The 18,331-nt window shown below is 34.6% G+C and overlaps 1 protein-coding gene across 2 annotated transcripts in view; it reads left to right on the forward strand.

Moving 5' to 3' along the window:
* Positions 1-13,037, forward strand: part of LOC111472984 (methionine aminopeptidase 1B, chloroplastic) — a 15,626-nt gene extending 2,589 nt beyond the window's left edge. The window contains exons 3-10 of one of the 2 annotated variants that reach the window (XM_023118586.1): positions 4,386-4,623; positions 4,813-4,974; positions 5,045-5,086; positions 8,665-8,736; positions 9,158-9,237; positions 9,588-9,685; positions 9,786-9,833; positions 12,664-13,036. In XM_023118586.1, coding sequence (XP_022974354.1) covers positions 4,386-4,623; positions 4,813-4,974; positions 5,045-5,086; positions 8,665-8,736; positions 9,158-9,237; positions 9,588-9,685; positions 9,786-9,833; positions 12,664-12,809 — 886 coding nt within the window. In that variant the 3' untranslated portion in view covers positions 12,810-13,036. Of the gene's footprint in view, positions 1-4,385; positions 4,624-4,812; positions 4,975-5,044; positions 5,087-8,664; positions 8,737-9,157; positions 9,238-9,587; positions 9,686-9,785; positions 9,834-12,663 lie in introns of both variants that reach the window. The other variant, XM_023118588.1, reaches the window with a different exon arrangement.
* Positions 13,038-18,331: the final 5,294 nt, after the last annotated feature.

An 18,331-nucleotide genomic window follows, 5' to 3' on the forward strand; every position in this document is an offset into this window, starting at 1 on the left:
GGGGGGGGGGGGGGGGGAGGGGGTCATTGTTGCTACTATGAATGAGAGATATGTGTGCTTGCTACTATTCTTCCTAGTACCATTTTCAATTCTCAATGAGCTTTATTGTTGGTAGGAAAATCATAGATCAAATGTTGATTGCTAATGAAAGTTTTGAGAACTATAAGAGGGAAAAAAAGGATGGAAGTCTTCAAGATTGATTTTGAGAAAGTTCGGATACGACATACACATGACACGACACAGACATGAAGATAGATTTCTTGAAAAAAAAAAAAAATCTAGGTCACAAACACGATATTGATTAAAATATGTATGTTTTAAAATATTGATCATTTTATACCTTAAAAAAAAAATTCATAGTCAATAAATTTATTTATGCATTTATATGCTTTAAAGTGAGTTTAATCTGTTTTGCGTTCAAAATTTATTATTTTTGTCCTGTATTACTATGTGTTTTAGTATATTTAACAAATGTTCAATACATGTTTGACAAATGTTGAACTTATAGTGATTTTGTACAACTAGTGTCTTATACATTGATTGTGCTAACAAGTGTACATGTGCAAAAAGTGTGGGAGTGTGAAAGTGTCTAACACTTGTCAGACACGATCACACTAGATACTAGTCAAACTAAAGTTTTTATGCTTCTTAGCCTATGATGATGTTAAAGTTTTTATGCCAGACATTTAAACTCTGCATGCTCGCACCGTCAAGCAGTTGTTTATGATCCGTTTGTAAACATAGAAGAGTAGGAATGAGTATTAAAATACTTAGTAAGTTTCACGATCGCACTTTCCATGGACCTTGCAAAGTGATTGTGCGACGCTCACTCCCATCAATGAGTAAGTCAACCAACTCAAATTTAGGTCACCGTTCGCACAGGCGAAGTATACTCAAGCCTTTAGCTCCGCTATGAAAAAACATGGGTAAAGAGATTTCGGAAAACGTTTTGAAAGAAATTTTAGAAAGCTGTGTTTTATGTTAGCAAGCAAATAAGGGAAAACAACGACATTGATAACATATGACTTGAGTAAGAAGAATTGACGACTACTCGCATCTCCCTATAGTACATTTTGAGACATATTAGCTTTCACAAGAGTAGACATCACTTTTGCAAGAAGTGGACATGTGGCCATGGGAAACACGCCTTGGACAAACATGACCATGACATCTTCCCCCACATAATTGGTTGACGTCCCTATCAATCGTCTTCTCTTGAACTCAACAATGTGACTTGTGGCAAATTTCAAGTCTTCAACACGTTCCCCACTAATCTTAGCATCATGGAGTTCCTTCTACTTTACCAAGAATTCTTATACATTTTGTTGCGGATTGTTGACTCGACGCATTCGCTCGGCCAACATCTCGTCTACTTCCTTCTCAATAGGATTCTTCATCGTGATCGAAGGTCGTGTCGTTTTATTGTGCTTGTGGTCTTCCTCATCAGAATGATATGGTTTCAAATTACTCACACAGATAGTATGATGAATTTTCATCCATGAAGGTAATTGAAGCCTATATAAGGTCTTGCTAACCTTCTCAATGACTTTGACTAGACCCTCATATTTTTCGCACAAGTCGTTGATCCCTGTTGTACTGGAATCGAAATTGTATTGGTCACAGCTTGATCTGAACTTGGTCACTAGCTTAGAATTCTAGTGGCATGTGTTTTGATTATGCCCGTTTCTTCATCTGTTAAGATGCTCTTTCTAAGTAAGCGCATGTTACTTCAGAAGTTTGTTTCCACTCTTTGGTGAAGTTATAGGCTTGCATGCTCTTTCCAACATATGGGTGGTCAATGACATGAGACATGAATGACTGTCTCATGCACTACCTCAAAGGGCGTCTTTCCGGTCGAGAAACTTTGTTGGCCGTTGAAGCTGAAATTGCACAATATCAAACATTTGGGCCTAATTTTTCTCGATGAAGTGACACAAAAATTCTTCAAGAATACTGTTGAACTTTTCGGTATGTCCATCTATATGGGGTGATATCTTAAAGAAATATTTAAATTTGATCCAACAACTTACACAATTTTGTCTAGAAGGTTCTAGTGAATCGTCCATCTTGATCGTTGATGAATCTCGTCGGCACACCTCATAGGTTGACAACATTTTTGAAAAATAGTTGAGCTATCATCTCAGCGGGACACGACCTGGGGGTCGCAGTGAGTGTAACGTACTTCAAAAATTTGTCAGCAATCACGAGGATTGACTCAAGTTCCCCAACTTTGGGGAAGCGAGTGATGAAGTCAAGAGCACTTTCCCACAGTTGTGATGGGACTGCAAGGGGCTCCAACAGTCCTGCAATCTTGGTTTTTCGACTTTATCTCGTTTGCAAATAAGATATGTTTTCGTGAATTGCATAATATCATCTCGAAGATTAAGCCAGTAATACGCTTATTTAATTCTCGAAGATTAACGTCATCTTGATCAGAACTTGGTCACTAGCTTAGAATTCTAGTGGCATGCGTTTTGATTATGCCCGTTTCTTCCTCTATCAAGATGTTCTTTCTTAGTAAGCGCATGCTACTTCAAAAGTTTGTTTCCACTCTTTGGTGAAATTATAGGCTTGCATGCTCTTTCCAGCATATAGTCAATGACACGAGGCATATGACTTGTCTCCCCACACTACCTCAAAGGGGGTCTTTCGAGTCGAGAAACTTTGTTGGCAGTTGAAGCCAAACTGCACAATATCAAACATTTGGGGCCCTTTTTTTATTTTTATTTTTATTGTGCATCGTTTAGAGGGCGATCGCGGAGTTACTGAATGAAGTCCTCTATTTCTCGATTAAGTGACGCAAAAATTCTTCAAGAATACAGTTGAACTTTTCGATATGTCCATCTATTTGGGGTGATAGCTTGAAGAAATATTTAAATTTGATCCAACAACTTAAACAATTCTGTCTAGAATGTTCCAGTGAATTGTCCATCTTCATCGCTTATGATGCTCGTCGGCGCACCTCATAGCTTGACAACATTTTTGAAAAACAATTAGGCTATCATCTCAGGGGGACATGACCGGGGTCACAGTGAGTGTGATGTACTTCGAAAATTTGTCAACAATCACGAGGATTGACTCAAATTCCCCAACTTTGTGGAAGTGAGTGATGAAGTCGAGAGAACTTTCCCACGGTCGTGATGGGACTGGAAGGGTCTCCAACAGTTCTGCAATCTTGGTTCTTTTGACTTTATCTTGTTGGCAAATAAGATATGTTTTTGTGAATCGCATAACTTCATCTCAAAGATTAAGCCAGTAATACCGCTGTTTAAGTAGGGTGTAGGTTCGCTGCCACCCACTGCCCATGGGGTGTCATTACATTCTTTCTGTAGAAGTCTTCTCAAGTTACCTTAACTTAGGGACATATATTCCGTTGCCTTTGGTTTGGAGTAAGTCATTCTCAACCTAAAACTGACGGGGTTTTCCCTCTCTAGATAATGACATCATGGCTTGGGTGGCTGTGTCCTTGAGTAAATGTTCCTTGATGTCATCTTGCATTGTCCCGCATAACTTACTGGCTTGTAAGTGAGTCAACATGCACAGGGCTGCATGTTCATACTTTCGGCTTAGGGCAGGCCTAGTTTGCTCACCTAGATTTATGCTCGAACTAGAAGTCAAATTCTGCCACATGATCTTGCCAAGAGCCGATTAAGAAGACAACTTAGGTTGGTTGAACAAATGACATATGGGACTATTGTCTGTCTTGACAAGGAACTTGACCCCAAGGAGGTACTGTTTCTCCAAGGAGATACTGTTTCTCGAAGGAGGTAACATCTATTTCTCAGAGATGGCATATTTCCTCTCTGCCATTTAGTTTTCTGCTCTCGTATGCTATGGGGTGTCTGTCTTGCAGTAAGACACCCCTAGAGCAAGATTTGAGGCATCTGTCTCGACCTCAAAGGGTCGCACAGTACATTGGCGATTCCTAGCACTAGCCCTTCCATCATGGCTTTCTTCAAGTTATCAAAGGACGCTTAAAACCTTCAATTTCACTTGTTGTCTTCCTTCAGTAGTTCAGTTAAGGGACCTCTGTGTTTTGAGAATCCTGCAATGAATTGCCGATAGTTCAGTTAAGTTGTTTCTTGCATGTTCACATACGCCTTCGTGTTGACTGTTGAATGTGTCTGATACCACTGCTACTAAAAATAGTGTATTCATACTTTCTTGTCCTATTTTTCTTAAATTTGTTGATTTTATTTAAAGAAGCAGTCTTAGTATGCCTAATCACAGTTCAATTATAGGTGCATTATGTGGCTACCCAGGTCCTTTTATTATGAATAAAAATTGCGATGACGATGTCATTTCTTGAAGCTCATTGCTTTTATTGTAATTTGCATATTATTTCATTGTAGCTACCTATATAGTTTATTTATTTTATGATGTAGAGAGCAAAAGCTTGAAACTGTGAGAAAAGTTAGAAAGATACCACCATTGAGGCGTGGGAAAGTATCTCCACGTCTCCCTGTCCCTGAACACATTCAAAAACCTCCTTATGTTGGTTCTTCTATACTGCCAGAAATTTCAAGTGAGTATCAAATGCATGATTCTGAAGGAATTGCTCAAATGAGGGCTGCATGTCAGCTTGCCGCTCGTGTGTTAGACTATGCTGGAACTCTAGTTAGGGTATGTTTTTGGCTTCTACATTCAATATCAGTTGCTTTATCATCTAGTACATTGGTATGGGAACCCTGGTTGTTCATAGTGTTCAATTGTTTCTGATTTAATTTTTTTTTTGACATCATATTAGGATGATGTGGATGTTAAATGATAAATGACATTTTGAGTTCTCTTGGCACAATATTTTTGTTTCAGCCGTCAGTAACAACAAATGAAATTGACAAAGCAGTGCATCAGATGATTATTGATGCTGGTGCTTATCCATCACCTCTTGGCTACGGGGGATTTCCAAAGAGTGTTTGCACATCAGTTAATGAGTGCATGTGTCACGGAATACCAGACTCTCGTCAATTACAGGTTCCATTTTTTGTTTATCAAATAGTTACAAAAACTTCATGTTTTTACTAACAGTTACTCTTTTGTGCAGAATGGTGATATAATAAACATTGATGTGACGGTCTACCTAAATGTATGTTCTTAATTGTTTCTCATTCTAAATTTTCGTCCATCTCCATATATGTTTCCTGCTTATTGTCGTACATATAACATTGTCGCAATAGCGGCAGTGCTCTTTTTAAGTTTTTGCACCTCTTTGTTCTGGAATCTACTTAAATGTTTGATTTAGTTTACTCTACATTCTGCAAACCTATATTCTGGAAGCTATGGTTCCTCCCAATTCATAAATGAGGAAAAATAAAGGAGAGTAAAAATTGTAATGATGAAAATGTCACTTCGGTTGTTTTTTTTTTCTTTTAGCAAGAAACAATTTCTCATTCATAAAATTAAAATGAGTAAATGTTCAAGGGATACGAACTCTTAGGGAGTGAAAAAGAAAAAGAAAAAAAAAACAATGTTGTAGAGATTAGCCATAAATATTTAAGAACCAAGAACTTCTCCAATATCTTCATTTGAAAGGCAAAGAGAACTTGTGTGATATTTTTAACATGCAAAACTGCAAGTGTACAGTGTCAAGTTTTAGTACAGTGATTTAGAGTCCACATTCCACATGATTGATGACATAACTACTCCAAATTTATAAGAGAAGCTAGAATTGGCGAGAATGAAGGAACTAAATAACTAATAAATAATGGAAAACTTCAAGAGGAGAAAACATAGGGAGTTAATTTCATCAATTGAACTATCGTTTTAGTTAATTAAGCACCGATGGCCTGAACAAAATAAAAACACCATAAGCCAATAAGCCAAGAAGTTGCAAGTTCATAACTATCGTAAAAAATCAAGCTTAATTGATTCAGCTGTGGATTAAGAATTGCTAAGATTGTGCCTTTGTATATTCTATGAATTAGGAATTGTTAAGAATGTTTCCTTGTATATTTGGTGTATATTTTATTTCCAAGTAAGTTTAGATTGACTACTTAATTCTAGTTCTTTGATTTGAGAAATCTCTTTTATAAATGTAAAGATTTCCTCATCACTCAATGCATAAGAAATACCTTTCTGTCGTACATCTTCATGGTATCAGAGCCTTGAATTTCTTCAAACCCTAGCTGCCATCATCATTGGACTTACCTTCCTTCCAAAGACAAGCCTTCGCTAGAATAACGTGTCTCACTATCCGTCTTTCTCTGCACGATTGAATTGTCATCTCAATCACTCTTCCTCTCAAGTACATGCACATCCCATTGCCTTGGCTATCAAAGTGAAGAAGTTTAATCCTTAGCAATTCATCGTAGACGAGGTTGAATCTGCTCGTCTCGCATGTCATTGCTTGTAACAACCCGAAAATAAACTTTTTTCCCAAAAAAAAAAAAAAAAAAGAGAGAGAGAGAAGCAAAGTAGGATGGCAAGCGCGCAAGTTGGAAAAGATGACCGTACAGTCAACGGTTAGGGCATATTGAGGAAATTTGAAGAAATTTGAAATATCCTCGAAGACTCGAAACAAGCTCAGGAAGTCTACAATCAAGTAAGTAACCATATGGAGCAAGTTTCTAAGAAATACTTGTAGGAGTCAATTAGGATCGAGGGCAATGATTGAGTATTATGCTTAGGAGTCTAGTTTGACATAGTCTCGTGATAATTGTGCTTAGATAAAGTGAAGAGTTTACCACTTGGTTCTATTTACAGTTATATAGCTTCCACATGCATGATTGCGAATTTTGGTAGATCATTAGCCTTCTATGCTTTCTAGTATCCTGAGGTTGGATTATTATCACTTAATGAGCATGATGAACATGTTGTATGCTTTTATATATTTATTATGAACATGATGAAAATGTCTTCTAGCCCTCAACATTGAGTAGAAATTGATTAAGGGATTTTTCTCTCCAAAAAGGATCTCCCAAAATCGGCTGAAAAATGTTGAATATATAGGCAAACTTACCGCATTGTCTAGACGCTAGGAGCAGCCTCTTTGATGCTGTCCCAATTTTTCTTAATTTCCATGATCCCAAATCGTAGTGTTGAGATACTCACCCAAAGGAGTATCTCAATGCTACAGAAGAAAATTTGAAACCATGCGCATGCACGTTTTTAATTGACGGAAGCTGGTTTGTAGTGTCTCAACACCACATGTGCGGATAGATTAGCTTGACTTTAACATTCTCGGGAGGGCGTCTCATTGCTATCCTCTCCGGAGTTCGGCCTGCAGGACTTCTCTCAATTTTAAAGCTCCAAATCATTTCCAATTAGTTCAGCTTTCTCCACAAACACTTAAGTTTGTTCCTATAGAAATAGACAAATATACTCGTGAAACTCATCATTTCAACCTCAAAATTAACATAAAGCCAGACCTAAGGATAACTCATAATGAGTGCTATCAACTTGCGAATGAATGATGAAACTATGAATAAGGCCTCCACCAAACACTGAAAATCGATAGCTACTTTAACCCTTTCAAAGAAAACAAAAAACAGATCACCAGCCAACAAACAAACCTTTCAAAACCAACCACAAGGTAACCAAATAGATTGATTCCCTCAAACTCCTAAACTTCAGCTATTTTTGCACATGACTCCTTGAAAAGCTCTTCAGCTTTGCAAGAACTATTAACCCACTGAAAGAAGCTTTGGTGGAAGCATTACCAGAAAAGAAATAAAAATTCTCCTCATGCAAGCCACTTCTCTACTGTTTAGTCGCCATAATTCCAAAACAAAATAAAAACATGAACCTGAGTGGGTTTTCCTTCAAACCAAACCAAGCAAAGAGATTCAAATCTGGGATTAAGAAATTTCTCACATTGATAAATAAGATTTTCAGAATAATGTTTAATTAACATCGAAGGAATGATGGTAAAAGTTTGATTCTTGTCACTACTTCTAGCTTTAGTAATAAGGTTTGTGTGCAGGGGAAAGCCTTTTCAGTTTTAGCTTATCGTTGATGTCACGAAGAAGTGTATGAAATTATGATCCTGAGCCTGAGATCAAAAACAACACATGTCAGCGCATAATTTAGAAAATTGCCCCTCTAGGAATTAATAGATTTTATTTTTTGGATCTGATTTTGATTTTATCTTGCAAGTTTGAAACCATCTCGCTGATATAAGTTTTTACCCTTGGACATGTCTTAAAACAAAATTGTTCATCCTTGAAGTTAAATTTGTTCATCAAATGTTTGGGTCCCAGTTACATAGAATATCTTCAAGGAACGGCCTATATGCAAGAAGGGGTTTTAAATGTTGAAGGGAAAATGTGGAATCATGGATTTAATTTAATTTTTTATGAGTATCATTTTTAATGACAAAAGGTTGTATTCAACTTGAAAAATAGTTTCTCTTACATTGATGTAATTGTTCCAGTCTAAATGAATATAAGAGGGTATCATGTATATACTCAGAGCAAAACTTGCTTTCACCTCCTAGGGATAGCAACCTGATATGTTGGACTTCAAAATGAAGTACGGTACAAGTTAGGGTTAAATCTCCCAATCATATTGTATCACGTTCCCAGAAAATTTCCTTGCGTTAAAAAATTTGTATGCACAATTCTATGCGAGACCTGCCCCAATTCATTGACTTTTTGTTAGTTGACATGCAGTACGTATGTGTTAGTTCTCTCCTGAGATGGCTAACTTCCCCCCCTTAAATGTTAGGGATATCATGGAGACACATCGAAGACATATTTTTGTGGAGATGTAAGTGACGGAATGAGGCGTCTAGTGAAGGTACTTTTTTTAAAAAAAAAATTCAGAATAAGTTATTTTATAATGAATGACTTTATAGTGAAGGTTGTTCATAGTTTGTCAATTACCGACCTTTACGACTTCTTTGCTAGGCTTATCATTTGCCTTTCTTTATAGCTTTTGTGCCCCCTCACCCCAGCCTCCTAGGATGCTCCTTATTGATTATATCTCTGTTTCATGTAAAATAGATAAAGAAAAAATGAAAAAAGAAAAGATTTTCTTTGACTAACTTGTTCATATCTTGTGTCGTAGTTTCTTTCTTTCTTTCTTTCTTTCTTTCTTTCTCTCTTTTTCTGAAACAATCTTCTGTACATATGTCAGTTCTATACTTATCCTAGTATTCTATTTTATGGTATTTCTTTTCTTTTTCCCCTTTATTGTTTATATTCTTTTGGTGTTTCAGGTTACAGAGGAATGTCTCGAGAGAGGTATTGCTGTATGCAAGGATGGTGCTAGTTTTAAGAAAATTGGGAAGAGAATCAGGTATTTCATATATTCTCAATTTGTTTTATGGGTACTAACAGAGATAGGAATCCTAAACACACAGGCTCTTTTATAGGGTACTTTTAGTAAAATGATGAAGTATAGAACAGGAAATTTCCAAGACAAAGAAATAACAAACCACCTTTTAATTTTCACATCACAGGGAGAGTATTCATAGAAAAAGAACTGAGTAGGAATTTCAAAAAATGACCACAAAAATTCTAATGTTCCAAAATTCTATACTAAGATGTATATGTGCCATTAGTTAATTTTATCTGAGCTACGTTGAAAGATTGATATTTTTCTACAATTTACACTGTTCCTAATGATCTACTATGCACAATTACCAGTGAGCATGCTGAAAAATATGGCTTTGGGGTGGTGGAGCGTTTTGTTGGGCATGGTGTGGGATCTGTATTTCACTCTGAACCACTTATATATCACCACCGTAAGTGGTCCTCTCTTCTTTTTGGGGGATCCTTTTGCTTGCATCTTACCTAAATGATAGTCTGTTTTTTTTGTAACTCATTGTTATTCGGTATGGCCAGGCAATGAGGAACCTGGACATATGGTCGAAGGTCAAACTTTTACAATTGGTGAGTAGTCGACCCTTGTTGCTCTAAAATCCAATATTGCCTTTTAGTGTAAATGCAACTTTAGAATCTGTTGCTAACGCTTACCTTTAGCATCTAATTGAAAATTTATTTTATTCGTTTGATAGAAGGGTAAATTTGTTGTTCCTAGGCACTGCATTGAATTATTTAGGATAAAGGGAGAAAAATCAATTTTTCGTTGGGCTGGAAATTAACAAATTGAATGCATTGTACATCTGATGTTTGTAATAAATTTAGTAAAAATTTGTCCAAGTAATGTGGCATATATTATTGGTTCAAGGTAGAGGAAAAATATTGAATAAAACTGATATAGATTTTACGACATCATTTGCACGAAGGAAATTTCCTTTTCCTTTATTTTTCGTTTTAAAAGAAATGAAGTCGTCGTTATGGGGTCAAATATGGAAGAAAGGGAAGACTGGTCAGTCTTCCTTAGAAAATCCAAGGGAAGAAATTCCCCTCTTTGGTTTGAATATTGAAAGAGTAATTACTAAAAATAGATTAGCAAAGAAACCATCTTTCTGATAAAAATCGTCTTAACTTTTGTCATCGGCACATTCATCCCCTGAAAAGTAGAATGATTTATTTCTAGATAAATTCCCAAAATGTAGCACCCGTTGAATCTGTAAAACTTGGTTTTCCATACAAATCATCCTCCAAAACTATTGGAATGATAAAATCATCAAAGATGAATGGGCGCACCCTTGAAGATTGACACTGAGCATAAATTTTTTATGGATGATAATTTAGAGTTTAGGGTGTTTTATTAATGTATTTTAAGACTATTTACTTTAAGGTTACACTTACCTAGTGACTAATTATGGTTATAAAGTGTGAGACCACTCTTGAAATACCTCATGGAAGGTCAAAGGTCTTCATTTTGAGGCTATATAATCCCATGTATGTTATCTTTGGAAAGTAGACTTGAAAAATAGAGTAAAAAGAGCATTTGTGCTTTCTTTTAGCCAAGGCTAAGTTTATTTGCAATTCTATATAGTTTAGGTTGCATGTTTAGAGTGATTCGAATCTCAAATAAGCATTTTTGTCTTGAGATATTCGATCAATAACATAATTCGGGTCTTACTTTCCCTTAGGGTGATGGAGGTTCTTGGATATATTTAGGTTTGAAGGTCTTATTCTTCAATAAGGTTAGTTAGATCAAATTCTTGCAATCATTTGAAATGAAATCAAATTGATTCGGGGATTTTTGCATTAGTGAACTAAGCGTTTGGATATCTTGAACTTATGAGAATTCTTAGATTCAACTTGCTAGGATTTTCATATCAAGCATGAGGTTAGATTCATCCAAAATATTTCGATTATTTAGAAACGAAAAAGAAGAAATTGTATGTTTGGAGGTCTGTATGTCCAAATAAAACATGAGAAACATATAGCCCATTCCAGAGCATCCGCTTGATAAACAAGGATAAGAGTATGTGGAAGACTAGTCCAGCTCTCTAAGTATCCTTCTAGAAATTTATTCTGCAATCTAAACAAGTTCCTGCACTTGGTAATGTGAAATCATGGGATATCTCGAGCTGCTAAATCTGCAATAATAAGTAAACCCCCTGTGGACACGAGTTCCATGCTCTCAGTAATGCAGCGTGGCAAACTAGTTTGCTCTTGGAGAATCTCCGCAGCCATTTAGAAATTGAAGCTAGATGTACTTTAAAAGTTATATTTAGCTAATTATAGTCATAAAGTATGAAAGTTACCATTCTTGAAATGTCTCAGGGAAGGTTAAGGGTTTTATTTTGAGGCTATATAAAACCATATATGTTATCTTTGTAAAGTAGACTTGAAAAATGGAGTAAAAGGAGTATTTGTGCCTTTTATTATTATTTTTTTAGGCAAGGACTAAGTTTCTCTGCAATTTTATATAGTTTAGGTTACATGTTTAGAATCATTTAAGCTTGACATGATCGATCTTACTTGCGGAATGATTTGAATCTCAAAAAAAAATTCTTGGAGTGATTTCATCAACAAGGTAATCTAGACTTTACTTTTCCTTAGGGTGATTTGTTATCGTTTTGAAGTTCTTGGATATTTTGGATCTAATAGTATTATTCTTCTTATACTTTCCTAAGATTGTTAGATCAAATTTTCAAGAGTTGGCAATCCTTTGGAATGAAAAAAAAAAAAATTGTGATTTTGGGGTTTGCATATCCAATACATTTATTGAGGGTTGATCCAATTGGCTAGGATTATCATATCACACCCCCTCTCCAAAATACTGTCCAAATGATATTAAAATTAGTTAAACATATACGCACATAAGAATAGGGACTCCGTACTCAAAATTAATTCCTTTCGCTGGACACATTGTTATTCCCTCTGTCAGTTCCTGCTTGTCTTGATATTCCACCTTTGACGTAGATCTATCTTTTAAAGCTTGTGACATGGTCAGTTATTGGCTGTGATGAACCAAAAATTGGTCCGGTCCATCTAAACCCGAGTTCTTTCATTTTCAATCTTCCTAAGACACTGAAACCCTTTTGTCTCGAAACTTATGCTCTATTTTCTTCTCTAAGATGTATGCACTTTCTTGTGTGTGAAGAAACTAATTGGAAGGAGAAACCACTGTGCACAGAAGGGTAGAGTAAGTGAGGGTAAGAAAGCGAATTCATGTGGGGAAATTCATTAGTAGTTATGATTATGAAGCTAGGAAGATGGTACATGTAAAAGTTCAAACTTGCAAATAGAGGAATTTTTGTTGTTCTCTCTTTTATGGCACTTAATTGAGCATACATACCCTCCAAACCGACCATTTTATTTCACTTTCATATTGGTAGTTTTAATTTGTTCACTGCAGAACCAATTCTTACGATGGGAGGCATTGACTGCATAACATGGCCAGACAACTGGACCACTTTAACAGCTGATGGTAGTCCAGCTGCTCAGTTTGAGCACACTATTTTGATAACTAGAAGGGGAGCTGAAATTTTGACCATCCATTGACATTTCATGTATATACGCAAGGAATGTATGCAGCTTCGTTTACCATTTTTATTGACCAGTGATGTATCTCAATTTGTTGCATCCAAATGTAGAAATGTTGAGTAGATAGGAGTGGTTGAATATTGTTTGAAGTCATCGCGCCCCTTGGTGTTCTTGGTGACACTTATGAAGGAGTGAGTGGAGAGCGTTTTTCTACATTAGATAAATAAGTTCGGAGACAAGATTATATTGTTCGTCTATGTCTTGTCAATTCCTTGTCCTAATTAGTATAGATATACTTTCAATGTATATTAAAAAATATTATTTATAAAGTAGGATTTCTAGTCCAATTATACTTTTTTTTTTTTATTGAAAACTTTAAAAACGAGAAAAAAAATTAGGGTAGGGAATTCTCGTTCTAATCTTTGCAAAAAATTAATAGGAAATCTCACATGGTTTTTTCTTTTTTTCTTTTTTTCTTTTCTTTTTTTTTTCAATTTCTTTATTTACAGACTAGATATTTTTGCAAAAATAAATAGGAAGTTTCACATGTTTTTTTTTTTTTTTTTTTTTTTAATTTCTTTATATACGGGATAATACAAATATGAACGGTGTTGTCAGTCTCTACCATCCATTCCACTTTGGTACAAATTCTATCTAGATAGGCATAGGTCGATTAGGGTAGTGCATACCCCAACCATGTGATCAACGGTTTCCTAAATAGGGCCATTGAGCAGTAAACATTTTTCTAAGAGGGAGCATGAGACCAAATAGGTTTATCCAGTAGCTGGTTGACACATAGGGTCGCCGTCCATGGATGATGTTTAGATTCAGTAGACACCATATTGTCCCACTTGAAGTGGAAAAACTTTTCATCCTTACCGCGGAAGCATTGGAAACCGTTTTGTTTTATTAAGAATTAAAATATAAAGTACTTAATCTAAGAGTAAGAACTCTACCTTTGTTGAAATCGTTGGATGCAAGCGCTTAAGTGTATTTCCACGACATAGAAGTTTCTCATGTAAGCCTCCTAGGTGTGTTCCAAGGCATATAAATTTCTTGACAAAGTCTTTATAGTTAAGACTAGAACACAAGGTTAAGGCTAATAGGAACTTCTTTGAAAGAAAATCTTAAAGGAATCGGAATCCGAGAATGAGAGTTTCAAAAGAATTCTCCACAAAGAAAATAAAATGGGGATGAAATTATTTTGGTTCAACCTAAGGGTTTATGGACTTTAGGAGAATAGTTTCTAGGCACTTTTAACACTCAATTTTTTCATAGAATGTGAATAATCTTGTTTAGAAACGGTAGAAGAACAAGTTTGAAAGAAAATGTTGGAGAATTACTCTCAAATTTGGAAGAAATCCGAAAGTAGGAGGCTCAAAATGCAAACGCTTATAACTTGTGATTGGGAGCTCGACCTTGCTCGATTCTTGTTCTATACTATTGCCCAAACTTTAGACTTTAGAAGGGAAGTTTCCACCGACGTTGAAACCTCTAGAATCGTCGTGATTTGAAGATTGAATTTTTTAGATAATCTAACGGAAATATCCTCTCTGATAAGTGAGTTACCGATTTCTAATTTGAATTATGACAGTTAGATGTGATAATTTGTGAATGTTCAAGATGGTGTACAATTTTAGATGAAATCCAACTGCTAGTTTTGAGATTTGATAGATTGGTCACCGTACAAATTCTAATTCTTGGAAGAATGGGCTTTTTGTAATTATCATATTTAAGGGGTATTTTGATAATTTGCTCTTTTTAGAATATTTTATTAATTTTTTTTTCAAAAAATCCAAAATTTTTCTAAAAGATTTTTTTTTTCTTACTCGTGTTCAGTATCTTGAAATTTCTTCTAGATAAGGAATTAAAAATCTAGAAAAATTCTTTAAAAATTGAAAAATTGTCATTTTTCGTCTTTTGGTTTCCTTTTCCTTTACCATCATTTTTCAAACGTCTTAAATCCTTAAAATTACTTTTTAGAGTATAATACGTCTTTGTTTAAATGCCTTGATTCATTTCCTTGGTTTCTTTGGATTACTTTTAACCTTACTTTGGGGTGTTACAAGTATTTACGATACAAGACATAAACCTAAAGACCTACGTACAAGGTTTCATACGTCCCAATCGACTCAGTTTGAACCTGTATCCAAGGCTTCATGCGTAACTTGTGGTATATGATAAGGCAACCCTAATCCTTAATCCAAGGATCCAAGCTTTTGTTGAAGCGAGAACCCTTGAATAAAAGAAATTAACACCTCCTTATACAAAATTTGGACCAACCAAAAGATAACGTTAGAATTTGATTACTTCCAAGATGAAAGATTTAGAAGATTTGAAACTTTGTTTTAAATTTAGCTAGTCACAATTTAATTTGATCAAATCTTATTGAATAGTTCAAATCTAATTTACCATAAATAAAAATTGGTTGAAACTTAAAATGAAAAGACAATCTCGCATTTCTAAAGTAACGTCTCAACTTGAAAGGAAACAAACAAATAGGTACTTTATTTTTCCTTTATTTTCTCTTTCTTAATTTCTTAAGTTATTAAGAAACAACTAAGATTTAGATGTGTTGGTCATTATGTTTGGAGCTGAAATGACAGTTTAAGACGGTGTTGGTTTTAGATACTTTAAATGTTCTTTTTTCAAGGTGGTAAAAAAGCCTACATTTTAAGAATTTCAAAGGGAAGACTTTTCAATTTGTTACCTTCAACATAATGTTCTTTATTAGCCTCCAACGTTTTTTTAATTTTTTTAAATCTCATTGGTTTGTTATTTGATTTTTCAAATTTTAGTTTTTAAAATAGATGCAAATTAATTGCAAATGTATATGTGAGAATTGAATGGCTTATTCATCAGCTATAAGCTTATGTACTCAAACAAATTACTTGGGCGACTAGGATTATTGAGAATGGTTGAAGTTCAACTATAATTATTGAGAATGATTGGAGTCCCACATTCACTAATTAAGGGAAAGATCATGGATATATAAGTTAGGAACACTATTTTTGTAACGACCCTATTTTACTATTGAAATAGAGATGCTACCATATGTATGATGTATTCTTTTTATGTAAAAACATTCATTTTAAAAAGTTTATAAATGATGTCATAGACTTACATGTTAAAATAAAACCCTTAAATGAATCCTAAAACATATAAGAAACGAGAATGAATAATATATCCAAAAACTAGAAAACAACAACTACCCTTACACTGATTCCCTGGTCTTCACACGTCATCTTCATCATTCGTATAGGGGTGTCTTTCTTTTACCTCAAATGTAAGAGTAGCACGTGAATGAAGTATTTTGAGAAATACTCAGTAAGTGACCCACTATTGGGGTCATGAAATGCAAACACAGGTAACATGGTAGGACTTATAAATGAAAACATCATTTCGTTCTCTTAGGAGTCGTGAAATGCAAACACATGTAGCATAGTAGGACCTATCATTAAAAATACCATTTCATTCTCGGCTACACTAGAGATGTAGTATCTCTCTACACACAGTCCATGTTGGCTTATTGGCCCTTGATCTCACATTAATTAATTTCAATGAATTAATTATTGATGTTTTGATGATAACAAACCTACTTTTAATTATTAACTATTTTCAGTTTTTTGAACTGTCCACAGTATAAGGTCGGGAATAACGATTACAACAACTTTTCAATTACTCAAATCAGAGCTAAAACGAAGAAATTAGAGTCGAGACAACATACCCGACGTGATGATGTGGCAACAAAATCAAAATGATGGACAAATCAAAATATATCAAAGTATGACATTTATAATATTGGAAGAGTAACACATGGTGGAGTTTTTCTTATTATTACATTTCTAAATAAAAATTGTTTTTACAAATATAAATTTGAATATAACCGTTACTCACATCGAATTTTATTATTACTATATTATATTATTATATTATTATATTTTAAAATTTTGGTAGTTACTCACATCATTTTTATTATTATTATATTATTATATTTATAATAAATTTTGAATTACATTTTACCGTTACTCACATAACTTTTTATTATTATTATATTATATTACTATTATATTAAAATTTTGAAATAAATGAATTTAGAAAATTTTCTTACTTAATTACTTTTAATCTCCACCTTCCATTATTCCTAACACAATCCAATGGTCAATATTCAATCCTACATTTTGCCACTTTTCTCCTCTATATAAACTCATCTTCCCCACATTTTTATATATACAACTTACATACATTCTTCAATCCTCATTTGTTCAAAGTCTCCATTGTTTATTGCTCTCTCCAAGCTTACAAGTTTATTTCTTTTCATCTTATTCTTGAGAGGGATTATTATTATATTGTGAGGAAATAGTTGTCAGTATCCCAAATTGTAAATCTACTCTTTGAGAGAGTTGTGGTGTGTTATTATCAAACTCAAATACTTGTATCGGTTTGATCCTGAGTCGTTGAAAGGATTGAGTTTGCTCTTGAACTCGTAAAAAGAGCGGTGTACCGGTTTGGCTCTGATCCGTGGAAAGAGTCGGAAAAGTTATTTATTCAAATTCCCAAGAGGCGCTTGGGGAGTGGAGTAGGTCGAGTTTGACCGAACCACTATAAAACTACGGTGTCATTCTCTCTAACTCTTTCCTATTCAATTTCAAGATTATTATTATGTTTATTGCATGTTCTACTTGATTATTGTTTTGACTTGAATTATTTTGTTTTAGTAATTATCATCTTCTACTTATTTGTAAAAAGTTTTATCATTAGAAAAATTAATCAAGTTTAAACACTTTTATCGTTAAAACCCTATTCACCCCCCCTCTAGGGTTGCCATACCGATCCAACAGTCCACGCGTGCGAACGTGGACCTACCAGGCAGGCTCGCACACCCATGGGCTTGCTGGTCGGGCTAGCACTCACTAGGGGTGTACATGGTCCGGGTTGGATTGGGTTGAGAGATTTTTTTTTACCCAACCCAAAAGTTTGGGTTAACTCAACCCAAACTGAAAATTTTCACAACCCAACCCAACCCTCTATTTTTGGGTTGAGTTGTTCGGTTGTCCAATTTATAATTATTCCTGATATACTCTTAGATAAAATATATTAAGAGTTCACAAACGAATATAAATCGATCTATAATTATTCACAAAAAAAAAAAAAAAAAATCAATAAAAAACAACTCGTGAAAATTGTAACATATTAACATAGTTCAACATTTTAATAAAACCAAAGATAGCTAAATACAGACATTTCTAGACAATTGGTTAAGGTAAGAAAAATATAATGATAGATCATCAAATTAAATAAACAATAAAAATAATTAATTGAAAGATGTACCACTCTAGCAAACCTATTAATACATAAAGATTTTTAATATAATTTATATATTTTTATTTGGCTCGGGTCAACCCGAAGGTTTTATCCACGAACTCAAAATCGAATCGATTCAATTCGGATTCAGAAAAATAAACCCAACCCTACCTGAAATGCTAATCCAACTCAACCAAACCCTTATAGTTCAGGTTGGCTTGGTTCGGGTTGTCAGG

Source organism: Cucurbita maxima, unplaced genomic scaffold (genome assembly GCF_002738345.1).
Source record: "Cucurbita maxima cultivar Rimu unplaced genomic scaffold, Cmax_1.0 Cma_Scf00095, whole genome shotgun sequence".
NCBI lineage: Eukaryota > Viridiplantae > Streptophyta > Magnoliopsida > Cucurbitales > Cucurbitaceae > Cucurbita > Cucurbita maxima.